This window comes from Priapulus caudatus, unplaced genomic scaffold, assembly GCF_000485595.1.
Source record: "Priapulus caudatus unplaced genomic scaffold, Priapulus_caudatus-5.0.1 Scaffold5, whole genome shotgun sequence".
Taxonomy (NCBI): Eukaryota; Metazoa; Priapulida; class Priapulimorpha; order Priapulimorphida; family Priapulidae; genus Priapulus; species Priapulus caudatus.
The window spans coordinates 1,056,132-1,083,433 of NW_014577066.1; the positions used below are offsets into that span (position 1 = coordinate 1,056,132).

Consider the following 27,302-nt stretch of genomic DNA (forward strand, 5'->3'; position numbering starts at 1 on the left):
TATATATACTATATATATTATATATATATATATATATATATATATATATATATATATATATATATATAACAATCATGCGCATCGTTGGGCCTTGAAACTAATTGCACAGGGGAATACTGTTTAGGTGGATCGTTCAGGTATGTATGGTTACGTATTCATTATTGATAGTACCTCAGCTCTCTACAGATGTTATGTGTTAAGCGGTTTCTTGTCTGTGCAGTAGTATATTAATTGTACACCTTATGTGGTACGCGATGTGATATAGGCCACTATTTATCTTTACTGGGTCTTTATGTGAACATCAGTCGCAACTAGGAGCAGCACTACCACTACCACCGTCACCACTGTCGCTACGCCTTAATTATCACCTCCTCCACCACTAATCGCCATCGCCACCGCCACCATCACCGCCACCGCCACCGCCACCGCCACCGCCACCGCCACCACCGCCGCCACCACCGCCGCCACCGCCACCGCCACCGTCACCGCCACAACCACGCCACCGCCACCGCCACCGCCACCGCCACCGCAACCGCAACCGCAACCGCAACCGCAACCGCCACCGCAACCGCCACCGCCACCGCCACCACAATATATACACTTATCAATTCCATTAATGTTTGCGCCTCTTGAGACAGTGTCTCGGTATACCTGGCTAAAGTGAGATTAATATTGTGCTCCCTTTGGTATATTGCCACTAACAGTACAGTTGTCATGTTGTCGAAGACGTCGACGGCGTTGAAAACAAATCTATATGACAGCCCTTGTAATTACTTTTCCTATATAGCAATATTTCTATATTTCCGTTTGATGCATGCGAAAGTAGCACATGGCGTCGTAAGCTCCAGCTGTTAAGAGAACAGCGTGAGATATGTAAGCATTCCGTGGAACCTTTGCCTTACTGAGCTACTCAACGATTCCATTTCATTCATCCTGTATCATTAAGCGTCAGCATAATCTCTTTGATCGATGGCCGCCGTAAGTGACTGGTGGGGAATGTAAATATGCGTTTGTCTAACCCTCGCTCTGAATTGAAAAACGTCGTTGACTTTTCAGGTTTTCATCGGTGTTTTTCATAGAAATTAGTTTTTAAATATCAGGAGTGAATAATAATAGAATAATCTATTATTATTCACTTCTGTAAGTATTTGTATTTCGTGAATATTCGCGCTTTTAATTTGGTTGTCCGATGCATATGTAAGTTGTTGATGCTACCATAATATCAGGAGTGAATAATAGAGTAAAATATCACTAAAAATCACTAATTATCACTAAAAATCACGAATTATCACTCATTATCTTATGATTTATCTACTAATTATCTCTATTATTCACACCTGATAATATTGTGGTTATTACTGCACAGTTTCTAACGTACCCATAGTGTGTGCTTCCAAGATGTATCTCTCGTCAAAGCACTAATTTAATCTGAATTTTTTCTTGCATCCGCAGTGTATAATCTTTCATGTGGAAACACATCCGAACGTACCCTCGTACACACAGTGTGTCACCTTCAACTTCTTCCCGTCAGCATTGCATGCGAATGCATACAACGTGTTTACGATGGTGGCCGGTTACGGACTGCCGCTGTTGGTCATCATTGTGTCCTACTCCGCCATATTGAGGGAGATCTATCGCAAGTCGCAGGAAAGTAAGTGTAAGCACGCATTTCTTACGAACTATCGTTCTCGCCTTCATTGACTTATACATTACGCATTATTATTATTATTATTATTATTATGCATGCACGCATTATTATTATTATTATTATTACTTATTATTATGCATGCACGCAATAAAGCTTCGGACTTCACTCCTAGCCTACCAAAGTTCTATCTTTCACGCATCAACCAGGAACGCCCCGTTCTTACCTACTAAGGCCGCTAACCTTCCATCGGTTTTTACCGCACACTACAAAGTTCTATTTCTTTTTGTCCACTCATCAAAGCTTTGCCTCTCTTTTTCAACGTAACTATGCTTTCTCATTTATGTCTCTCGCCTCTAATAAAACCATCAAACGCCTATACTAGTCCGCTAATGATCTGGCCTTCTTTCTGTATTCTCCAAAGCGGAGTACAGAAACTGTCGCGTGTTTACACTGGGCGAGATAGACATTTATAGACAGCAGAAATAATAATATATTGTACTTGCTGCCAGATACCAATTATATATATTTATATATATATATATATATATATATATACGCACACACATACACGTATATATATATATATATATACACGAATATACACGTGACGGTTAGGCATTAGTTTGTCAAGGATTTTAGTTCCAACTGGGGCGCAATGCCCCATCGAACTGATCACGACTATTATAGTTGAACGAGCAAATCTCGCGCATTGCGAAATACGAGATTTCAGTTTCTTATTAATTCCGTTTGTACGCACGCCTCCTATATCGTGTTTCACGGCGCCCATTCCACAACTCTCTTCTGCCGCCGCTGCCTTCTATATATGAGCTATTCTCGAGCACCCGGTGAGTATCGTTCAACCACAGCATATGATGAAACGCTCTACCTCTCTCTCTCTCTCTCTCTCTCTCTCTCTCTCTCCTCTCTCTCTCTCTCTCTTTCTCTTCAGTCAGCTCACTCACTATCTCTCTGTTTTTACACTTGCAATGCAAGCACTCACGCGCAACACGCACACGCACACGCACACGCACACGCACACGCACACGCACACACGCACACGCACAGCGCACACGCCCACGCACACGCACACGCACACGCACACGCACACACGCATGGAAATACGCTCATGCACGCGCACGTACGTACGCACGACGCGATCCGCAGTCACAATATATATTATAACTATAATATATATATATACTATATATATTATATATATATATATATATTTTATCTTATTTATTTATCGAGGGAGAGAGATGAGAGACGAGAGATCTTAAGAAAAGAAGGATAGCGAGAGGGAAGGAAAGGAAAAGTGAGCGAGAGATAGAGAGCGAAACGGGAAAGGGGCGGGCGGAGCTACAATTAGCACATTATTCTTCAAGTATCCAGCGCGTTATGAACACAACCCGCATGTAGAGCAAGTTTGTGAACGAATCCTCTCTCATAGTGGATACGTAATTTATACACACCAAGTGTGTATATGAATCGTAATACGTATTTGTGATTTTAGGTGTGCAGGTAACCCCTAAGCCTCCGTAATGTGATTATTAAAGGTTCCTGCCCACGAAATTTCAAGCGGAAAATATAAAAACAGGCAAAAATTACTTATTTTAACATTGCACGTTTGTACTTGCCTATATATGTGTGATAGGTACAAAAAAATTGCTCGGGAATACGTTCATTCAAAGCTTTTAGACTACAAAGTGAAAGTGTCGGGTCGAATGTTTCAAACAGCGTTTACTTTTGCCGCTCTGCGGCGCTGCTCTGTGAGCTGCCCGCGTCGACTCTTGCCGTCATTATACAGACTCGGAACCGCGGCAAAAAGCGGTAGACGTGATACATATTTTTACAGTTTTATTTTCAAAGCTAACGTTCAGTTAAAGTGTAGTGAGCTATTTACTTACGTTTTTACAGTGGTTTGTTACGAAAAATGTACGTGGGAAGACATCTTTAACATGTCTTAAAAAATCCCTACCGCGTGATTAAGCCACTGATAGTCGCTAATAGATAATCAAGGCGAGGCATATTATCTTTCCGGATTTCTCTCTAATTAGGATAAATACGAGATCAAATGTAGGTAATATGAACGATAACGAAGGTACAATGATCCGCATTAGTCGAGTGGCGGTTAAAACCAGAGTAAATCTACGTTCAGGGGCGGGCGGGTATAAACGTAATGACAGGTCACGGTGATTCCAGTTGCCCTTTTGATGAAACCGACAGACGACCGAGCTTAGAGACAATAATAAATATATAGGTTGTAGATAACAGAGAAAGGGCGCATAAACGAGAAGGAGAGAGGGGGATCGAGAGGGGCAATAGCATGGAGACGGTGATTAAGAACGAGTGAGGCAGAGCGGGAGGGTAACAGAGATACGCGGAGTGAAAGAGAAAGAGAAAGAGACAAACAGACACATGAAGAGAGTGAGAGAGAGAGAGACAACATGAATGTGCAAGTGTGTGTGTGTGTGTGTGTGCGCGCGCGCGCGTGTGTGTATGCGTGCGTGGCGTCTGAATGTATGGGTATATAGTATATGCGTGTGCATGAGACACACAGAGAGAGAGATAGACAGAGAGACAGACAGGCAGAGGGACAGTCAGCCAGCGAAACACATGACGTGATAGATGTATAGCATGCTCGCCCTACTACACACCGTCTCCTCTTGCAGCGAGCGCGTCACGCGCCGGCAGCGGCGGCGGCCTGCGACGCTCCTGCGGCGGCAACCTGAGCAAGGCGAAGGCGAAGACGCTCAAGATGACCATCATCATCGTGCTCGTCTTCACGATGTGCTGGACGCCGTACTATGTCATCGCCGCCTGGTACTGGTTCGATCCGGCGACGGCGCGGCTCGTCGACCCGAAGGTGCAGCGAGGCCTGTTCATGTTCGCTATCTCGAACGCCTGCATGGACCCGCTCGTCTACGGCCTGTTCACGATCAACGTGCACCGCGATGCGCAGCGCTGCTCGCAGTGGCTGCGCCGATGTCTTCGCCGCCGCGCCGACGATAAGGGCATGTCGACCACGGCGTCGTCGGCGAACATGTCGAGCAATACGGAGCGCATCTACGTGCACATGACTCCGCTGGCGACGAGTCACAACGGCATCGTATCGGCGTTGTGAGCGCGGTGGGTTCGGACGGGCGGCGCCACTGTCGATGAACGGATCCAGAGACGTTCCGATCTTAAAAGTGTGGTGGATGTTCATAGGCGGCGCTACTGTCAAGAAACGGAAGCAAAGACGTTTCGATTTTAAGAGTGTGGTGGATGTTCATAGGCGGCGCCACTGTCTATAGACGTAAATGACAGTGCGGCGGATAGTCGTGATGACGCAAGGAGGCGCCACTGTCGATAAACGAAAACGGAAACGGAGTAAAAACGCATACAGGATGTTTCGTTGTACGGTGGTGCGCACCAACAAGGAAACTATGACGTCAACCGGTTGTTCACGTTTTTCGCTTGTGTCATTGACAACGGACTGTTGTAGATGCTCGCTGTGCCAGTTTCATGCTAGAAAATGCGGATATATTTATATTAGCACACTATTCTACATTGTAACTAATGCTGTGTGCAGATATGAAGCGCCAACTCGACAAGTGAGCGCGTAAGGAGTTTCATTTCAGGAGTTAATTGTGTGTGCGAAATGGTGTTCATGTATTGCATTGTCAAAAAGTGATCGTGTCGTGGATCACGTGTTATATCATAGGCTAAGTGCTGCGCGAATTTAAGATTGATTGATCTCAGCAGTGTAGACAGTAGTTACGAGAAGTTGTATGCATTGAATCACTCATAATAATTTATATCGGGTTAATATTTGCTGGGAGCGCAGCTAAAGTCGTATACGTTGGCTATATATCATGGTTTAGCCTATATGTAAAATCTTCTAGATTTACGCGTCCCTACCCCACGTACATGCGCGCGCATGTAGGCCCTATAACGCGTATGCTCATGCTATAGGCGTCTGTGTACGAAATGGGTGCACTTTGCCTGTATGTACCTACTACCTATATATGGAATACGATTAACAGCATAATCTTCCCATTTTATTTTTAATCCAATCTGAGCGGTGCTCTATACTAACGATTTAGCCCTAAAATAATTAGCCAATCATATGATGCGATAGATATTCGTTCCGTATCAATACTTCAAACAGGCGGATGAATTAAGTCCTATGTGATCCATCAGGCATCATTTTATTCACCATACATTATTTTAGTTGAAATCATAGGCTATAAATATTAATTGTAGGCACCTTGCACTCGCCTACACCTTACCATAGGTAGATAATAGGGAATTCCCCTATTATCTACTTCTGACCTTACGTATTGCCCTGATAAGATCTATTATGGTTTAAGCGGCTTATAATTTATAATAGTAACACTTTTCTGATTGGGCTTTCAGCTAGTAGTAATAGGATTTAATCGCGATTAAATGGCACTGCCTTGATTAGATATAAATTAATCGCACCTCAACGCTATTTCAATCGCATTTCAATGTGTTAACAAATTTATTAACCGCAATTTACTCACCGTTTACATCGCTTTCAAACAGGATTAATATTAGTAAGTGATGCCAGTGATTGCGTTCTATACACACGCGACAGCATATAAAATACGCGTAGGCCTACATTAATCATATATGGGTGTTGCTATCCCCCGGGCGTGGAGGGAGGTCACGTGATAACGTTGACGATGACGTTCAAAACGTAACCCTCACTCCAACACCGCCAACACTAACCATCACACTAAATATATATGTGTCGCCGCGCTATATATAGGCATTGTGATCCACAAAAATTAATCTATGGTGTGGGGACAGATATCATGATGGAAAAACTCTAACCCTTACCCTAATCCTAACCCTAACCCTAACCCTAACCCTAACCCTGACCCTAACCCTAATCCTGCCACTAGTGCTGCCACGTTGCGGTTACCTCCCTCCACGCCCGGGGGATAGCATTACCCAATCATATATGAGCACGGAGTGATGGCCATGATGGATTTCCATGCATGTGTATACATGCGCGCGTGTGTGTGCGTGCGTAGGCGTGTGTGCATGTGTATGTATGTGTGCTTGTATATTGACAAAGTGTATATTGAAAGGTATCGGTATGTAATCATGGATATTGAGGTTTAGGCTGAAAATTGACTCGTTTACCTTGGCACATGGCCTAGCATAAATTGAGGTAGTGAAGTAGTGAACCCCCGCGTGAAAGGTACACGGGTATACACATGGATTATATGACGTTTGAATAGGGAACTCAGTGATGTTCTGATTTGAAGAAACCCATGCCATGCATCCAAGTAGGGTTATTTGATCGTCTGTAATCGTTTGATATGTGATACCTGGAATTATGTATACATGATATGTATGTTCGTATGAGCGTAAACATAATTGTGCTGATATCAGTCTATAGTGCTGGCATATAAGGATTTGCGCTACCCATTATCAACTGGCGAGTCAGCTTTGCATAAACAGTGTTTGTTCGCAGTAAGCTACTATTCAGTGTGTTGTCTTTGTACTCAAGCACGCGCGAATCTCGACGCGTGGGATTGAGTAAAATTGCGAGGTATTTAAAGACGACGAGAGATTTTTATTACGCAATCACGGTCGCGTGTAGGCACACACGCAAATCGCCATTCCGGTCTGACGGCGCCATTGACAGCTAGCTCTATATCATATGAAATGTGAACGCGCACGTGTGCACCCAAGCTATTACTACTACGTTTTCACAATATGTCAGAAGGAGTCTGCGATTGCGATAAACAATACGTCCGCCGCCAGCGCGTCATCGCACGCAAATCGTCATTCCGGTCTGACGGCGCCATTGACAGCTAGCGCTATATTATCATATGAATTGTGAACGCGCACGTGCGCTATTATCCAAGCTATTACTACTACGTTTTCACAATATGTCAGCGGGAGTCTGCGATTGCGATAAACAATACGTCCGCCGCCAGCGCGTCGTCGCCGGGATTTTCGTCTCCTCTCGCCATGCCGGTCGCGAACAATTGGCGAAATGTTTCGATAAGCTTCGCGCACACCGCAGGGACACGAATCAGTGACACATCATCATCGTCACGGCGGCTGACGGCGTCAGCGTGAAACGGGATTCTGCTGAAATCTATATAAAAAAACGTGCGTTCACCGACTTCACTGAGTATTTAGCCTGTGGATTACAGCGGGCTGACTGAGTGACGAGGGGATGTGTGCGGCGGTAGCGAGAGTCGAATAATCGGGTTCGCGTTTGAGTCGACGCGTCGGATAAAAGCGCTCATATCAACGCGCCGTCGGCTTCTCCTGCCTCCATACCGCACTCTACACCGCTCTGATAAGCAACAAATGCTCACGTAAAAAAACATCCAGACGTCCATCGCGGCCGTCATGCTTAGAATCTGAGAACTCGATAGCCGATCAATGTGCTAGCCAAAAAAGAAATAAGTTTCATCTCCACGATGGTCAAATAAATAATCAAAATTTCCATAATTTCTAAATTTCTATTATATAATTATTATTGAGCCTGCGTACGTGAGCACGTGAGTGCGTACGTGCGTGCACTCGTGCGTTCGTGCCTGCATGCTTGCGTGCAGTACACCAGAAGTAAAGTTCACAAATCGTTTAATGCCACCTCAATGTCGTGTGCAAATAAACACGTGTCCGCGCGTACGGCTGAGTAAACAGGGACGGGTTACGTACTGTGTGAACGCGGCCAATCTCAGGAAATTAGGTTTCCGTCTTATTGCGGGCAATCCGATATTGCACGAACAGATCAACAGCAAACGATCAACACTCCGGTCATATTTTTTCTCCGTTCGCGTAACTAAACCTATACGTTTTCATTAATTAGTAGAAAATAATAATAAAGATAATTGATATTATTCATATTACTTGATTGCGTGGCACAACCCTTAACATATCTCGCAGTTATTTGATTTTACTTTTAATATTGCCACGCGAGTAATTATAAATTAAAGATAAACAGCATGTCTCTTGGATAACTAAGTACCGATTTATTTATTTACGGTAATTAAGCAAGCTATCATTGCTACGTGCAGGATTTCGACATTAGTAAAATGAGCAATAACAACACGAGTGAAACTTTAACATCGCACGTACAACAAACATGGACAAATTGATTAATTACAAAATAACAAAATACATGATAAATATAGTTAGTATATAAGGCTAAAGTACAATTAAGTCTCACGAACCGATACCCCGTAATCACAAGAATAAATATATTATGTTTTCGATGATTTACATGATAATTATGTTTGCTAAGATTATTACGAGGCATTAAGAAGTGTAACGAGTTATATCACCCCTATGATCAGGTGTTTTTTTATTATTCTAATTTTTACCAATTTATAATTTATAATTATATCCAATTTAATTATTACTCTAATTATTTTATAAATTAATTTAATAACTTCAACTATTTAATAATTGTTAACTAATTTTGTTAATCATGCTGATCGCAGTGAAACAAAGTCGAATGACGTATAGCCGACCTCCATAACATGTCAATGTCACCAGCCACACCATCGAGCGCTACAAAGTCTATCATCATATCTGCTAATTGCCTTAGCTGGCACTCACACGGGTCACGCAGGCACAGATCTAGGATTACCGTCATTCGTATCGAGCAGAACTTGATTTCCATGGACGCCTTTTATTTATGCAGGGCGGTACTGCCCAATCGGTCACTTATTTTGCACTAATTTCATTATTATTTTAATTTTTTTTTTAATTATTTAATATCTCCCACTATTTAATAATTGCGAAAAAATCGCAGTGATAATGAGCCAAGGTCGAATTGCATATAGGCGTCCTACATAACATTTCAATGCTACCACCCACACCATCGAGCTTAATGTAGGGCGGCCCCAGCGGTCACCTATTTTGCGCTATTCGAAGAAGCCGCCGGTGGCTTTCCATCCATCGACTTTTCATCCTTGACAGAGGGCGCTGATGACTTTCCGGGAACAGATTTCGCGTCATTCGCAGCTGGTGCACCTGGCGCAGCTGGCGCTCCGGGCACCGAGTTCTCATCCTTTGACATGGGAGCTACGGGCTTTCCGGCGACAGAGCTCACGTTATTCACCGATGGTGTGACAGGTTGTGTGGTGATCGGCTTCGCTTTTAGTTGGACTCCGACACCATTAGGAATAATGACAGCTCCCCCCGGTGGCTTGTTATCTGCATATTTAAACAGGTAAAGTCGCCGGGTTGGACACGCACCACTTAGAATAAAACATAGAATGAATGAACGAGTGAACAGCAGAACAATTTCAGTTCTGATCAAACAAATCAGTCGTAAACGTGGTGTTACGACGCGGTTGTGTATCGACTATATTTCAAACCTACGTGCGACGGCTTTCGTGAAATTCTTCGCTTTTTGTGGAGTCCCTTTTCTATCAGTTTTTCCGTTTTTTTCACTTTCGGTCTGTCAAGAAACCACAAAAACAACCGAACATGATAATCCGATTTTGTTCTTGCAGAACACACACACACACACACACACACACAACACAAACATACCTACACACGCATACACGCACGTACACGCGCTCACACACACACACACACACACACACACACACACATATATATATATATATATATTTATATATATAGTGCGTTTTCTAAGACTTCCATAATTTATCGATTTTTCCTAACCCCAAAACTCCGTTCTCACTAACCCGGTGGTAAGCGAGCTTAGAGAGTGGAGGTTAGTGTTATGAAAGCGAAACGTAACTATGCACGGGGTTCCCGTACGAAATCACTCGAAATTTGCGGATTAAAAATGCGAAACATCATTCCTATGTGCATGGAGAGGCACCAGTCTCCGTTTGGTCTATTTCACTGACAGGTATTTTACACGTTATTTAAAACAGAGACAGTCTGTCGATTGTGCTTGTACGTACAATATTGGGAAACTGCTATTCAAATGGTCAGATTACAATGCCGTGCTTGCAGCAACGAAAAACCACAAATATCTCTGGCACCACACTCAACGGCGAAGTTAAATCTTTTTTCCCTAAAACGAAATATCAATCGATACCGCCTCAGTAGAAAATTCAATAGGTACATTTCCCGTTAGACTAGAAGAAAATGTGGCTATAAAATACGAAGTCGTTTACTCAAGTCGAACGAGAAAGTTGAATATTGTATCAGACGGAAGATAGACCACGGCGTAATGGCGCCAACCGGCAATTTTGCAGAATCAATCTGTAGCGAAATTACATTACATGGCGCCGAAGTTCGCGAATTAAGTTTCGCGCTAAACGTCTCATCTCCACCGAGTTTATTTATTTAATAAATATTTCTCCCAAGTGCAAATTTAATATCCCGATGCTAAAATTATTCGGCAGTGCGTTAGCTCCGACCTTCGCTCCGAGTACCATTAGCAGCGATCAATAATCGATCTAAAAAGGTTCTCACCGAGACTAATCAATGTACGAGTCTTGCCAATTTACGTAAAACCCTAAAGAACACCTTCAACCAAAACGACGTGTAAAAAAAATCTGACCGTTGCACCCAGAAATCATTTGAATTTGCGAAAAAAAGTGAATTCGATATCGTTATAAAAAAGTTTGCCACTCAACAAAAGTCAATGTTTCGCAAACGTTGATTGCACAGTCGGCGTACGCATGGTCGCAGAGAATGCTACAGAGGAAGATAAATAGATGGCGCAAGATGACCGGCAAAACTATGACGTATGTATGAAGTATGACGAACCCTTCTCTCAGTCGACCAGTCGGTCGGCGGTACCTCCAATTCAGCATGGTCGCTCTCTGCGTCCGGGCCGTCCGATTCAAACTCCATACTGTCCGTACTCGATGGCTGGATGCCTGCCGGCTAGAAAACGTAAAACGGGAGCGATTGCGTCACGTACAGGTCGAGCACGAGGCTAATCGCCGAGCATGCCTATACCAGCCATCCTATATACCAGCTCATCAATTTCTGAAATCGCTCGGCAGTAGAGTTCGACTCCCCGACGAGTGACGCAGAGCAAGCTGGCTCGTCTTATGGCGTGCTAGTATCGCACATCCTCTGCATTGATACGGAAAGCTCGCGCGCGTGTTTGTATGAGCAGGTGCTTACTGAGTAGCACCTATATAATATTATGTGTGCGTACGTGTGCGTGCCCGCATGCGCGGGTGCGTTTATGTGTGTGTGCTAAAGCCCGGCGCACACGTGAGTAATTTTACTGTCAAATGATGCATGCGTCAAAATACTCAAGTGAAATATTTTCAGCGTTTGCGGCCCACGTGAGTAAACCAATCACGTGACTGTACAAAATGGCGGATACCGATAGTTCGACTGTCTCCGAAGATGAAGAAATTTTATTGTTTCTTTTACTGTGGTTTGCTTGCTCCCTTTTCTCCCTATCTTTAAAATCTGGGCTACTAACGACGTATAAGCATTCATAATCGGGCCAAAAATCCACCAATTAGTCCACCGATAAAACATCCGAAACTATTCTGCGACTACATCATCTTTACTCTTTGCTACAATCTGCTACCATTTGCTAACAACTCTACAATTCTACTCCTTGCTGCAATCATCTACGATGCTACGATTCCGGAGCTGAGATCATCAACCTTCAAACCAAACTACAATAAATAACATTAACCGCACGATCACGAGCCATCGCGCGCAGAGTATCATTTGGGCAAGTGACCAGGTATATCAGTGATCTCGTATCGTAACGTAACGTCGAGTGACGTCCTTCATCCGACAATAAACGTCATTGAGCGTCGCCCGCGCGAGGAGCACAAGGAACTTAATTATCGACCTCTTATCTCCCCCAGCTTTCTCTCTCTCTTTCGCGCGCGCTATCTCTCTCTCTCGCGCTCTCTCTCCCGCTCTTCTCTCTCTCTCTCTCCGCAGCGCGCGCGCTCTCTCTCTCTCTCTCTCTCTCTCTCTCTCTCTCTCTCTCTCTCTCTCTCTCGCGCGCTCTCTCTCTCGCGCTGTCTCTTTCTCTCTCTCTCTTCTCTCTCCTTCTCTTTCTCTCTATATATTATATATTATACAATATAAATATATTATATATTATATATATTATATTATATATATTATATATATATATATATATTATAGTTCAGAGATACATAGCATTGAAGCAAAGCATTGGTTCGCATGAATTCGCGAACATCTAAGTTTAAGTAAATAATTTGCCGTTTTCTGTTTTTATTTTCTTGCTGTTATTTCTTCTCCTTGCTCTGTGTTAAACGCGTAACGGACGGCTAACCGTAACTTTTATGCAACGTTTAGAATAATTAACTAGTTATATTAATTATAATAATATTATTATTAATCTGCCCCTTCTCGTATTAGCGACCAGTGATATGCATGAGCGTGAACGCCATCTACCGTCTTTTTCCAAAATGAAGCAGCTTACCACCGTCAATACTCTTCCTTCATAAAAATAATCAGAAATCCATCTAAGCTGTATAGGTGGCACAGTATGCCAGGCTGTAGGTGGCAACGGGACGCTCCTACTTTAATTCCCTCATATTGCGATCAGATTGAGCTTTCTATGTTGATACTTTATCGGATTACAGATCCTGAACGCGTCCTCTATAGATCGACCTCTTATCTCCCCCAGCTCTTTTCTGTTTTTCGCGCGCGCTATCTCTCTCTCTCTCTCTCTCTCTCTCTTTGTCGCTCTCCTCGCTCGCTCTCTCTCTCTCGCGCGCTCTCTCTCGCGCTGTCTCTCTCTCCTCCCCTCTCTCTCTTATATATATTATATATTATTAGTTCAGTTAGATACATTGCATTGAAGCACATCATTGCATCAGTTATAGCATTGAAGGTTCAGATGATTACGAGAAACGATCGAACTACCGATTACAGACACAGATTATAGTTATAGAGTAAGAAGTTCGGATGCAGAGTAGAAACGCGCTTAATATTCTCACTCACGTCATAGTCGGAATCGTCGACGGAGTCTACGTCGACGTATTTTCTATGTCGAATGCGCTGCTGATGCACTGTCGTTATCGCTTCCTCCCGGTAATATCATCGAACTTGCGCTTCTTGTCGTGATCACCGTCACTGAGGAGAGGTTCCATTGCGGGGTTTTCCTAAACGCCAAGCACAGTTAGATAAATGTGCCATGTTTCGACCTCAAAGAAATAATAGCTGTAAGAAGCATGGTATAACAATTGTAACCCTGCGGAAGAAGGATCGCTGCATGCGCGTATTCGGCCACGCGAAGTAATTATCTCTAGAAGAGGATAATAAACAGTAACCTGTGGAAAGAAAGTTATCTGTATGCGCGTGTTCCACTACGAATGTAATAGTAGTAGAAGCAGATTATATAAATGAAAGTGTTAATGACACCTGTAGCTCACCACAAAAAAGGACACAAATGAGTGAGTGAGAAGAAGTCAGTTTTAATTGAGCAACCATCGACGTACATTATAGAAACGAAGAGTATATATGAGAACTCCCATTATATAATCTTGATAATTATATGTGTAATTTTTTATGTAAAAATAATAAATAATATTATATATAAATTATAAATAATTTATATAACAAAAATGAAAACACAATTTGTGACGGTAGAATGGCGCTATATCCGCTTTATGTTTCTTAGCATAAATCATTATATCATAATAATAATAATATAATAATAATAGTATAAATCATAATATGTTCATAGCAGGAATTTTGCCATTAAAGATATTGTCAATGAAATCTTGTAAAACGAACCAGACGAGTGTGACACCACAGACTGTTTGTTATCTGCGTGTCTATATAATATGCTATAAATTGCCAACACTACCTAATTTGCATAATTTCTTTTTAAATATTAAAATCCCTAGCCCTTATTCATTCACATACCAAAAATGAGCAAAATCCGTTGAACCTTGAACTTGACTAATGGCAATTCACATTTTTGCTAAAAAAATCGCCGTGGCCTCGAAAGTACGTCGAATGGCGTGCTCCAAAATAGGACGTTTAATATGGAGGCATAGCAGTAACAACTATACCCAATTTCAAACATGTGGGTCAAAACGGTTCCTGAGTTATCGTTTACCGTAGCCAAATGTTGACGGACGGACGACGGACGCGCGGACGGACGGACGGACGTACGATCGGACGACGACCCATGGCAATAACTCAGCTTGACGATGTCAAGGTGAGCTAAAAACCAACACTATGACCGGAAACTCGCGTATAACCAGTAGGTGTCACCATATTGTAAGTGGCAAAAGCATTCCCTTAATCCAGCCTCGCTGCCAGTTGGCAGAATAGTAACGTCAAAACGATAAACAATAAAATAGCGTCTCTCTCTGATGATGGAAAATACATATGACATACTATATAAAATAGTATAATATTGTACGAATTCGCATGGTTTAAATCACTAATGTATTGGTCACAGTCGATCGTTTCGTAATTATCACTAATAAAAACCGAGATCAGGAATAATTTAAAAATGTTAAAGGCCTAAATACTTACAAGCTTACATATACTTACAGCTTTAAAGAAATACAAAAAAGATGAATTACCGTCTTGTTTTGAGGGTGATGTCAAGTAAGATTTGAAGACAGGCTTTGTAGGAGACGTGGACACGTACACGCGCACAAAGTTTATCAGTTTATTCGGCAGGTAGAGACTCAACCATATGAACGAGTTATACGGCGGCGAAGCAAGTCGTTTCTTCGGAGTAACCTAAAATAAACAGATGGGTGGAGTACATTAGTATAGCGTTTATAGCCTCGTTCACACGAGATAAGACCAAAGATCATATACAATAGATGGGACACTTGACTATATGTTGGGTCACGCGCGACACCTAGCGCCGACCAACGGTGAGTTAGGGTCACGAACGGAAATTGCATGAGAAAGTATGCGAATATGCCAATCATTTGCGCGGAAAATATCAGTGAGCATGATACATGCCATATTTTAATGGTTCAGGGAAGAACTATGAGGACACAGCAGGAGAGGGACTTTTCTCCCCCAGCCAGGAAGTGTTTCATGCTTGCACTACTGGAATTAGAATTTAGAGACGTAATTCCAAAGGTTTAGGCCTATGGCACATGAGTAAGGTGCGCAAGCCTTCTCATCCCTCACTTATTACAGACAGCACAGTCACTAGCGTGATTCAAATAAAGTATGCAAAGCCCAAGAATTAATAACAGCTTGTTTGTAAATATCCGCCCTCCATCACGTTCTCCGTTGAGAACAATTGTATGTTTGTATCAGTTAGTAAGAGAAAGAACCGCAAATTATTGCTTCACCGCTGTAATGGCAAAATAATTGTTGTTGTTGTTGAACTTACACACGCCAGTCCGGTGCATGGTGGGGGATGCAAGGATTCCCTTGTTATCATTTCTGAGCGGTGTGTGCGAGATATGGTTAATTGCTATAGTTAAAATATGATAAAATAGTACCATATATATAGTAATTATTATGTGAATAATACTTCGATGAGACCAATTCGCTGCAGTATGTTTTTTTCTTGTTTCTATCACCACAAACGAAACACTTATTCCTCCCTCTCTTATAAATTGCAAACCATTTTAATTATAATCCGAATTGTATGACTGATCTATATCAATTTGTTATCATTCTCATTACTGTACTTGCAATATAACTTAAGGTGCACAAAATTTGCACTATACTTTCTACATGCACGAATATTCTACACGGGGTTATGGAGGTGGCTAATTATATTTTATTGAACCGTTACACTGACGTGTTTATATGACGGTTACACTGCCGCTGCCGACTATGCTGATGTGCACACGAACGTTACCCTGCTTAAAAATGTATTTATCCCTCGTTCTAGTACAGCTAAGTTAACACTGTATGTCAGATTTCGTGCAAGCTACCTATAGCAATGAGCTTATGAGATAAAAATGTAATTGAACATCTATTTATAATAAATCATGTTGTTTTTACTCGAGCACCTTTCGAGTGGTCGTCTGCATATATTCTACTGTTGTTAGCAGTCAGCTGGTAAGCTGCCGACCCTAACTCGCCGTTGGTCGGCGCTGGTGTCGCGCGTGCGGACATCGAAACTGTATGGCAAGCATAGGCGGCTGTCCCATCTTAATTTATAATGATCTTGCATAAGACCTCGTAATAAAACCTCGTAATAAGAATCGTAATAAGACCTCGTATTTATGAAATACGGTATTTGCGAAATACCAAATCTGAGACAAATACGCGGCGAGCGTTTCACACGCTGATTCAGCGGCCTCCAGAAATACAGGTATTTGCGAGCTGCGAGCTGCCTTTTAAACAATCAGCGAACAATGCGAATAAAAAAGTTGCGATCGCACCAACTGCCCAATTAAAATACGTGCACTGGTCCGCGCTCGACAGTTCACTCGCGTTACATTCTGACTGTCGAGCGCGGACCAGTCTATTAAATACGCGAGCTCAGAAATCCGCGTATTTTCAGCGTTCACACGAGAAATGCCGGTCCAAGATCGGTATTTCTCAAGTGCACCGCAAATTATTCGGCGGTCTGGAAGCGGCCGTATTACATCAAAATGCCGGATCTGTTTTAGATACCGTATTTCTTGGCACCGCGCATTGTTGCCTCGTGTGGACGCATAAATACCGCGATTTCTTGCTACGCTCGTAACGCGGCTTATACGTATTTTATCGGCAGTGTTGGTGCGCATTGCATGTATTTCATAAATACGAGGTCTCCGTGTGAACGAGGCTTATTAACTAGAGCTAGTCTGCGACGAGCTAGGCAGGTGTCATTACCTTTTTTTTTTTTTAACGAGGTAGCAATCTAACTCTAATTCTTGCCGACGTTAGCATCAAAGTTTCGATGAGATGTGCTAGGTATGATTTGCGATGTTTACAGCGCAAGGCTCTAGATTTTACGGAGACGGTGAAAGCACTAAGTCATGCAGACGACTTGTCTGACTCTGCTGCGATGCCCATGCAGCGTATGCGTTACATTCGTTACTTTAGGCTGCCTACACGTGTTTAAGTGTATCGCGAATATTTTTGTTTTTAAAACGATGATCAACTCGCCGCGAAAGGAATACTACGAGGATACAAACCCGGATTGCGTTCTCGAATAGCGCTCTCTTAGAGGACTGCGATGGTATTGGAACACATTACTTCCTTAAAGTGATGTCGGCTCAGACCTCAGGCAGACTGAACCTATAAGCCATTACGGTCCTGTATGAAGTATCTGTATTGAAAAGCCGCTAAATACATATTGTATCCTCTATTTCTATTTGTTTTAATTGAAGATCGTGATAATTTTTGATTGGGTTAATGCGCACCACACACTGATTTACATGAAATCGTCATACGAGAGTGTTGAGTTGAAGCTAAGAAGCTAGAGATAGATGATCGGTGAAAATATGTTTGAAATGAATCGCTGCCGTCTGCCGACTGCTGTTTGCAACGAACTACTGCAGCGAATATTGCGCAAAAACGTGGCTACTGATAGCGGTGTAGAACGCTACTCACGCGAGGGCGAGGAGTATCCGGACACACCAGAAAACAGGGAGTTTGCCTAGAAACACCGCGCGTCGAAGGAGGGTCACGTGATGTGGCTGCACTTGTGTTAGGATTAGCGGTTTAAGGGTCAGGGTTAGGGGTTTAGGCTTAGGCTTAGGCCTTCAGGGCCTAGCGGCCTAGGCGCACTAGCGGCTAGCGGCTAGGGCTAGGTCTAGGGCTAGGCGCTAGGGCTACGGTCTAGCGGCTAGGGCTAGGGCTAAGGCTGCGGCTGGCTAGCGGTAGGGCTTAGGGCTAGGGCTAGCGCTAGGGCTAAGGTTAGGGTTAGGGTTAGGGCTTAGGGTAGGCGTTAGAGGTTAGGGAAATAAGGCCATGTCTAGCACGCGAAGCATGACTGCTGGAATCTTTCTGTGGAAGATTGAACTTTGAAGCGTACTGAATTACTAGTGCTGCTCAGCGTAACGCGCCCCCTCCTTCGACGCCCCGTGTTCTGCTTATCTCTGTTATCTTTATGTGAATGCTTATTTCTTACTCATCATTCCTGCTTATAGTGTAATCGTATACTGCTCGTATTTCTGGCCACGGTTCTGTTCTTGTTTTTGCGCGGTATTTAGGCTGTTCAGCCTGCGCTGCCGGGTTCGGCTCGCTTACATTATGTTTTGTAGTCATGTGACTCGCGGGGTTTCCTTGTCCGCAGTATAAAAGCGTCTGTTGCTGCGTGGCGCTGGCCCTTTTGCTGCTTGTCGCCGTATTATAACGTTCCCGTGCGCTCGCGCATTTCTTCCCACGATTGACCACCATACATTGTAAGTGTTTTTACTCCTTGCGTTCTCGTCTATTTATAATTTCTTATAATTTGAATCTTTGTTATATAAACGTTGGAATATAGTGAACATGCATGACATGCAGCGAACGTAATATTTAGTTGTGCATTATTTTGATTTACAGTTTTACCTGCACCGTGCGCTCAACGCATTGTGCCTGAGCTAATAAATTTGGCAGATAACGGAAAAGATGCCGCAGTTTGGGGTTTTTGATTAATCACGCCCACGGAACGTAACAGCTTAAAACAATGTTGAATCAAGAGCGACTGAATAAGAGTTACATGAAGCAAGAGCGACATGGAGTAAAAAATGGTATGAATCAAAGAGTGTAATCATGAGTAAAAGGTTACATGAAGCAAGAAAACATGAGTAAATAAGGTTACATGAAAGCAAGAAAACATGAGTGAGAATAGCATAGAGCAGGGACTACAATGAGTTAATGCGATATGCGTGCATTGAGGACATGAGCAAGAAAAGTCTATGAGCCTAAGACTGAGGGAATCTACGTCAAGAATTGACAACATTGGCGGGAGTGCGCAAGAAGTTACAGAGGGAACTCACCTGGGAAAGGTAACACCATAAGCCGCCTGGTTAGCAGAGCAAGATGATATGAAGAGACGCCCAAGCAAAGACTTCGGATATTAAAGGGAGTATTTTCCGAGTTTGCCTAACGCACACAGAGGATTGTCATGTGCTTCTCACTGACGACGGTGATCATTGACGATAGTGATGGGTATCTCTTGTGAGGTCTCAAGATGCAGGTGATATTGATGGGGTGAGGAGAAGCCGAATGCATTCCTTCGATAGTCGGAAGTTACCCATCAAGCCGGATGGCATATAAGACGACAAGAGCAGAATATGCACGACTGGAACCAGCCAGAGCATGTTCCGGAAACATCAAGAAGCCAGCCAGAAAGCAAGAGGAAGAACGTATTAGGAATGGAACGAAGAAAGAATTGTTCCAGGCAACAGCAAGAAGCAGCCAGGGAAGCAAGATGAGAAGGTATTAGAATGGAACAAGAAAGGAATGCTTCCAGGAACAGCAAAAAGCATAGCATGAAGCAAGCTAGAAGAATGTATTAGAATGGAACCAAGAAAGAATGTTTCCAGGAACTACAAGAAAGAGCCAGGAAGCAAGACGGAAGAATGTATTTAAAACGGGACAAGAAAGAATGTTCAGGAACAGCAAGAAGCAGCCATGAAGCAAGGAGGAAAGAATGTATTAAAAGGGAACAAGAAAGAATGTTCCAGGCAACGCCAAGAAGCAGCCAGGAAGCAATGATGAAAAAGGTATTAGATGGAACAAGTAAGAATGTTCCAGCGAACAGCAGAAGCAGCCAGAAGCAGAGGAAGAACATAATTAGAATGGAACAAGAAAGAATGCCTTCCAGGAAACAGCAAGAACCAGCCAGGGGAAGCAAGAGGAAGATAGTATTAAAGGAACAGGAAAGAATGTTCCAGGAACAGCAAGAAGCAGCATGAAGCAAGAGGGAAGAATCGCCTATTAAAAGAGGAACAAGAAAGAATGTCCAGGAACAGCCAAGAAGCAGCCATGAATGCGAATGGCAGAGGACAAGATGCCATTGCAGAAGTAAGGCCCGAGCAAGCCAGCGAAGCTAGAGGGCTGTGGAACGACAAGGACAAGAAGAGCTAAATTGCTGTTGGAAGCAGAAGGCTTGGCTGATAAGGAATAAGCTAGAGAGCGAAGGCCAAGCTGAATACGGTGATCCGAAAATGGTGGGCCGACATAGAAACGCTATGTATCAGCAATGTCAAGATTCCCATTCGTATGATAGAGATGCCCTACGCGTTTTGTGGCCGTGATGGATGCGGCAGAGACGTTGATCCATATTCGCATGACCTCACACGTATTTGGGGAGTATGTGTGCGCCAGCAGTTCGACATACGCTTTGCGACTGCGACGGTAAAGGCGACCATGGAGATGTCGACCCTGCGATAGTGACACAGCTAACTAGATCGTTCACGTCGACGACTGCCCTCAAGTCAGTCGAAACGAAAGCTGAAGCCCAAATAATTATAAGAGCGAACACCGAGACCTGCTACAGAAGGGCGCGATTTAGAATTAACGCAAGTTCTGTGGAGTGCAACGAGTCGCGAGACCTCTCTCGCGACGCATACCGGAAGGGCAACGAGGACTGAAAGCTATCGTGGGATATGAAGTGCCCATCAGATTCTCGGTAGGAAACATGGCGAAATATGGCGAGCGGAACACTACTAGCACCTGAGACCTATAAAGCGTAGCAAGATGTATCGTGCCGACCGAATCCACGCTGACGCAGTATGTGAACTTACAATCACTTCAGTGACGCCAGTGAGAAGGCGTAGGGGATGGTTTGTACTTTATGAGATGTATAAGTAAGCAAGGCCCGAATACACACACAGCCTTTAGCTAATGAAGCAAACGGTAGCGGTTGGCGCCGATAAAACAACTTACGATCCCACCTTGGAGTGCAAGCCATGCAGTGTATTATCAGCGAGGATGGACTGTCTATTTAGGCGGAGAGTTGCGAGCTCTGATAAACCAAAGTCATATTTTTGGACTGACAGCTGAACTGGTTTTTGAAATACATTAAAGAATGAAGCACGGAGTTCCAAGTATTCGTTAGGCCAAACAGCGATTCAGTACCAATTCGACAGCCTGACAGAACCCTGATCAATCGGTATTATATTGCGAGTGAGATAATCCGGCTTTGCATGTAAGAACAAGAGGCAGAAGCAGCCTGGAGCGCTGCCGGACACCGGCAAAGGTGGTTTGAAGGCCGTTAGCATGTTAAAACACGTATAAAGCTGAGTGGAATATGCAACGATAGACCGGTGAGGTATCATCACAGATCCAGAGGTGAAGCATGACGCAAAAAAAACGAAAGAAGCCTCAAGAATCTGCTGAAAAAGGCATAAACCTCGCGGCTACCCGTAGTATGAGGAAAGCCGCTAGATTAGGCTCATGTGCATCATTACTCTAGCTCTGCGTATAGGCTTTAAGATGCGGCTCTGTGTTGGTGGATCAGGATAAAATGGATAAAGCTATAGAGCAAAGGTCAAGCTAAAATTCGCGCAGATCACATAAGCGTTGATGAAATGGTGTTCAGCCAGACCGGCGAATTATAGTGAAAAGCACGTGCAGATGCAACGCTCGGAGAAGGAAATCACCAAATCACGAGGTGTATGATACGCTAAACAGGTCGACGTTCTGGCCCTGAGGAAGCTAACGGCCTGTGCTGGGTTAGGACGGCGGCTTGCTTGTGTAGCGTGGGAGGCTTCAAACATGCTCAACCAATAGCAATGCTTAATCATTGAAGGATATACATGATAATAGCATCACCTTAGCGTACAGAGTGGGTACTGGCCGAATGTCGAAGAGCTAAGTTTTTTGGATCGACAAAGGCCGAGATCAGTCATCAGAAAGTGGTCCAGCGATGCGCTGGTTTGACATGCGAAGGCTTTATGCATCGCCTTGTACAGCGGAAGATGGCTAGATTTTACTTCTTGAGAGGCTAGAACAAGCAAGCCACGTTTTATACTTACGAGATTAGCATTGTTTTGGACCTTTTTACGTGAAGCTGGGCAGATCAGCAGACTCAAAGGATATGGCATGTGTGTTCACATGCCTTTCACCACACGCACTGCCGTACACATAGAAAAGTTCAACAGTCGTGCCTATCACCAAGGAGCAGCGATGATGTAAGTGATTTCGAAGACGCGCTTTAGCCTAACCGATCTTTTATATGCTACGAGAGGCGCTACGCTTACTCCCGGCAAGTTCGAGATTCAGCGGCATGTATCCTAGGCGGCTGAGCCCGTCACGTAACAGCATTCTCGCGATCAGTTCTGGCGCCAAGTGGCTGTGAAAGAAATACCTGCCAGAGCTGCAGCGTAGAAGCTAAGTGGATTGCCTGCAAAGCAGGAATCATCAAGATTAGGTGATTTAGTGCCTGCGTGCTCCTATGTGAACGCAAAAACACCCCAAGAGGACTATGGCCGTTGGCCTGCGTGTAGATGTGATAAGGGCAGAGACGGTCCGTCAGATCAGCCAGCAGTGAAAACCAAGGCGACGCGTATCGTCCGCCCGATCTCAAGATCGTGCCTACTAGAGGGCTAATCCTAAGTTTACTTTTTGTTTGACGTAGATTCAAGGTGGGCGAGTGTTATTTCTTCTCATCATTCTGTGTAAGTGTATCGTATACTGCTCGTATTTCTGGCACGGTTTCTGTTCTTGTTTGTTGCGCGGAATTTAGCCCTGTTCAGCCTCGGCTGCGGTTAGTTTCGGCTCGCTTACATTATGTTTTTTAGTCATGTAACTCGCGGGTTCCTTGGCGCGGTTATAAAAGCGTCTGTTTCGGCGTAGGCGCTCGGGCCCTTTTTGCTGCTGTGCCGTATTTATACGTTCCCTGCGCCGTCGCCGCATTTCTTCACGATGCACACATACATTGTAAGTGTTCTCTTGGGTTCTCGTCTAATTCTTATAATTTGAATCTTGTTATCATAACGCTTTGGATATAGTGAACATTGCCATGACATGAGCGACGTAAATTATTTAGTGGACATTATTTCTGTATGTTTACCAGTTTTACCCTGCACGTGCCGCCTCAAACGCATGTGCCCTGAGTATAAATTGCGAGATAACGGGAAAAGATGCGAGTTGGGGTTTTGAATTATCACGCCACCGAACGTAACAGCAACACCCAGGAAACACAGTAATCATAACCTAGCCGCGTTAACTCGGCTCTTATCTCGAAGCAAAAATGCAGGTAAAATTTAAAACCAGCATATGACGAATCCACTGCGAATAGACACAGAGAAGGCGAATAAAATATCGCAATTTATTCCACTAACGATTTATTAAATTAATCAATTATTAGATTACCTTTATTTAAATACACACAATTTATTAATTTAATTATTTAAGTAAGGCTAATTTCGCACGTTATATTCGACCCGAAAACGTTCCGCGCGTCTAGGTCACGGCCCGATATTAACACATTACGGCACACACACTCGGCGCTACGAGACGCGCTGCGATGTGTGTGTTTGTAACTCACCAGCAGTTTTGCGCGGCGTTGCCACCAGATGACCAGCCGCGGACGGCGGACTTGATGCGTATGCTCACCCCGCGGCACAACTGTCGGCGCCCGCACCTTCTCGTTCTTGAAAACACAAACACAGTCACTTGGATTGGCCTTAACTACGATACGCGACATGACAATTGAGAATTAGCGAAGTTCCGTACTTAGACGGTAGAAGAGAGCAAATAACCACCGTCACATACCTTCCCGGCGCTTTCTTGGTACCTTCGGCAGTTTTCAGTCTGTACCTAGCTGAGCGCTTATTTTTTATCTTTTCTCGCCTCCTTCTCCTCTCTCTAGGCTATTTTTTCGTAATCGCTCCCACCATTCTCTTCCTCCATTCTCTCTCTCTCACACGCAACCACTGTCAATATCTGCTCACCATTCTCTTTTCCTTCTCCCACTGTTCTCTCCTTCCTCTATCTCTCGCAAACACACACCTGGGTATGCTTTTCTTTTCTTTTGACATATACCTACTTACTTTCCCCTACACCGCACTTTAATTTTTCCAACGCTCGCCACCTATTTCTCTCTGTGTGGCTGTGTCTCTCTCTCTCTCTCTCTCTCGCTCTCTGCTCTCTCTCTCTCTCTCTCTCTCCCTCTTTCTCTTTCCCTTTCTCACTCCCTCTCTCTCTCCCTCTTCCCTTTCTCTCTATGCCCCTCTCTCTCTCACATGCACTTACCTCTCTCTTCCCTCTTTCTTCCATCTCTCTCTCGCTCTCTCTCGCTCTCCCCTCTCCCCCTTCTCCTCCTCTCTCCCCTCTCCCCCTTTTCCCCCTCGGGCCTCTCTCCTTCTCCTTGCTCTCCCTCTCCTCTCTACTTGCCACCCTCACCTGCTACACATGGCCGAGCGTCTGCCTACGATCTCTAATTGGCGTCGACCGCAGCCTCGTCAGACGGCCACGCACCCATCGAGAGCCCAGCGGTCGCAGCCGTCCCACGCGAGCTACCGCAGCACTGCTGATGCAATAACGTCTTGACTCGGCCGGAGACGGACTGTTCTGGCACCGTCCAGGTATTCGCCCTCGATTGCTGGCGACGGACGGCGCCGACGTTCAGGTTATTTGACGGCCATCGCGTCACGGCTATTAGACGCTGGCGCGATGTACGAAGAAATGAATGCACGCAGAATGAATTACAATCGCTGGTTTTGCACCCAGCGCGGCACCGGCAGACTTCGATGCGTATGCTACCCCGCGACCCTCCCCTCCCTCCTCTCCGCACCACAGCACACACCCTCCAAAGATAAAAAAAATTTAACGGCACGCACACGCACACGCACACGCACACGCACCGACGCCACACGCACACACGAGCACACGCACACGCACACGCACACGCACACGCACACGCACACGCACACACGCACGCACGCGCGCACACACGCGCACCACACGCACGCACGCACGATACACATGACGCACCACACACAGCTGCACCCGCGTTGCGCGATACACGCACACGCCACGCACGCACACACACCACACGCACGCACGCCACGCACGCACGCAAGCAGCGCGCACGCACACAACGCACGCACGCACGCACACACGTACACATGCACACACCATACGCACGCACGCACGCCACGCACGGCACGCACGCACGCACGCACGCACAGCACGCACATACACGCACGCACGCACACACGCACGCACGCACACGCACGACACACGCACGCACGCGCACGCACGCCGCACGCACACACCGCGCGACGCACGCTTACGCTTTTCGTTATAGCGTCGGATTGCTATTTCACGCAGAGGCGAAATTTCATACGGCGTTTAATTTCTTGTTATAATGGTATCGAAAACACCTTACCACAGCCAAATTATGTATAGCAAATATGTAGTGACGGGCGCTTCAATTCCATAAATATATGAGAATCATAACTATAATAATAACTTGACCTTGAGGTGATATAGTATACCTTAAGACCACGTGTATTGTGCGACAATGAACCAGGACGTGCCAGATGATAGGGTAGCTACAGCTATTACGAAAAGATTATTAGCAATTGCCAGCAACGGCCCAACATTTAAACGCAACATACGCTTAATTATAGCTCTGCTTATTATTTGTATATACATGTCAAATTCGGACATGCAATTACGCGGAAACACCCGCGATTAAACAGCGACATCGCATTTAGCCAGTTGAATCAAACTGCTGATAGGCCAGCGGTTATTGAAAGTGGGCGGGCAAGGGCTGCCGGTAGAAAAGCAGTCGGTCAGAACTTTCCATCTACTACGCCGTAGATGGGCACGCAGTTTGTTACGCAGCAAGCATCTCGAAGTGCGCACGGTCTCAACCACACAGCAGCATTATAACAGAGCATATAAATCACATAATCTTATTGGCTGATTATAATATGCTCCTGCAATATAATTTATAAAAACAGCGCGGCGCTGTGCCGCGTTAATAAACCTCACTGCCATTTTCGGCGAAACAAACGATATTATATATAGATGCCAAAAGACTGATCGAGCGTCCACATATCATATAAGCAAGATCCCTTTCGCTCACGCATGAGATTGGCCCCAATGGTAGCACATACATAAATCATTCGGCGATGGCATAAAACATCTTCTAGCGGAAATGTACGCCTTAGAGTAGCGCCTATATCGTATATAAAAATAAAAAAACAGTAGCATTTGTTAATAAAACCAGTAAACACCAAACAAGGCATGTTCATATATCTATTAGACGCTCAGCGTGAGACGCTAAATGGCACGTTTGCTGATGCGAAATTGTCATGTTAGACGAAAGCGTCACAGTGTTATGTACAGCGCGATTGTTATATATATCAATAAATAAATAAAATAATATATCCTATAATGTTATGTATGCTTATAATAGCCATTTAGTCGCCGCAAGACTTGAAAGACAAAATATTAACAGCTCACCGCTCAGTAGCTTAGCGGACGCCACCGACTCGGAACTGCTGGACGACGTGAGCTGCCCTTCACAGCACTCGAGGGCCACACCTCCATCCACCTGGCGGCCGACGCCTAGGGGGCTTGCCACTGTCCCTGAGTCGCACTGTACGCTCCTCGTCGCACCGCCTGCCACCGTCTGTGTGCGCCAAACTCCTGCCCCACGTTATCGAGCTCTTCAGGCATGCTTTCTTGTCCGGAGAGAACTGAGGTAAAACTGCGGTGCCTAGCTCAAGTGGACATGAAAGAACCTTCGCTACGCAGTGGGAGCCGGCTTACCCGCTGACAGGAGCCGGATGTGCCCGCCAAACTGGCAGCGCATGCCAAGAGAGCGAACAGGTACGTGATATCC

General features: G+C 44.6%; 3 protein-coding genes across 3 annotated transcripts in view; 1 reads left to right on the top strand and 2 right to left on the bottom strand.

Annotated features, from left to right (window-relative positions):
- LOC106804672 (gonadotropin-releasing hormone II receptor-like) overlaps window positions 1–5,085 on the top strand; it is a 64,994-nt gene extending 59,909 nt beyond the window's left edge. The window contains 3 exon segments of the mRNA XM_014805951.1: window positions 1,453–1,655; window positions 4,087–4,115; window positions 4,321–5,085. Coding sequence (XP_014661437.1) covers window positions 1,453–1,655; window positions 4,087–4,115; window positions 4,321–4,772 — 684 coding nt within the window. The 3' untranslated portion in view covers window positions 4,773–5,085.
- A 3,551-nt stretch (window positions 5,086–8,636) lies between these two features.
- LOC106805002 (oleosin-B6-like) lies at window positions 8,637–13,655 on the bottom strand. Its single transcript, XM_014806464.1, has 4 exons — window positions 13,580–13,655; window positions 11,390–11,509; window positions 10,016–10,094; window positions 8,637–9,847 (listed from the first exon to the last, which is right to left on the bottom strand). The coding sequence occupies exons 2-4, from the start codon at window positions 11,474–11,476 to the stop codon at window positions 9,546–9,548; spliced, it is 468 nt and encodes a 155-aa protein (XP_014661950.1). The 5' UTR covers window positions 11,477–11,509; window positions 13,580–13,655; the 3' UTR covers window positions 8,637–9,545.
- The window catches only part of LOC106804678, a 24,191-nt gene continuing 10,542 nt past the window's right edge, over window positions 13,654–27,302 (bottom strand). The window contains exons 5-6 of the mRNA XM_014805957.1: window positions 15,177–15,340; window positions 13,654–13,738 (exon numbers count right to left, since the gene is read on the bottom strand). Of these exons, the coding sequence (XP_014661443.1) occupies window positions 13,654–13,738; window positions 15,177–15,340 (249 nt within the window). The remainder of the gene's footprint in view (window positions 13,739–15,176; window positions 15,341–27,302) is intronic.

What these genes read in the sequence shown, in the direction of transcription:
- LOC106805002 (XM_014806464.1), bottom strand. Translation starts at nt 11,476, where the DNA reads ATGGAGTTTGAATCGGACGGCCCGGACGCAGAGAGCGACCATGCTGAA. An exon ending in ACTGGTCGACTGAGAGAAGG is followed by an intron (nt 10,095 to 11,389) that starts GTTCGTCATACT and finishes GTTTCTTGACAG; the next exon opens with ACCGAAAGTGAAAAAAACGG. An exon ending in TTTCACGAAAGCCGTCGCAC is followed by an intron (nt 9,848 to 10,015) that starts GTAGGTTTGAAA and finishes TTAAATATGCAG; the next exon opens with ATAACAAGCCACCGGGGGGA.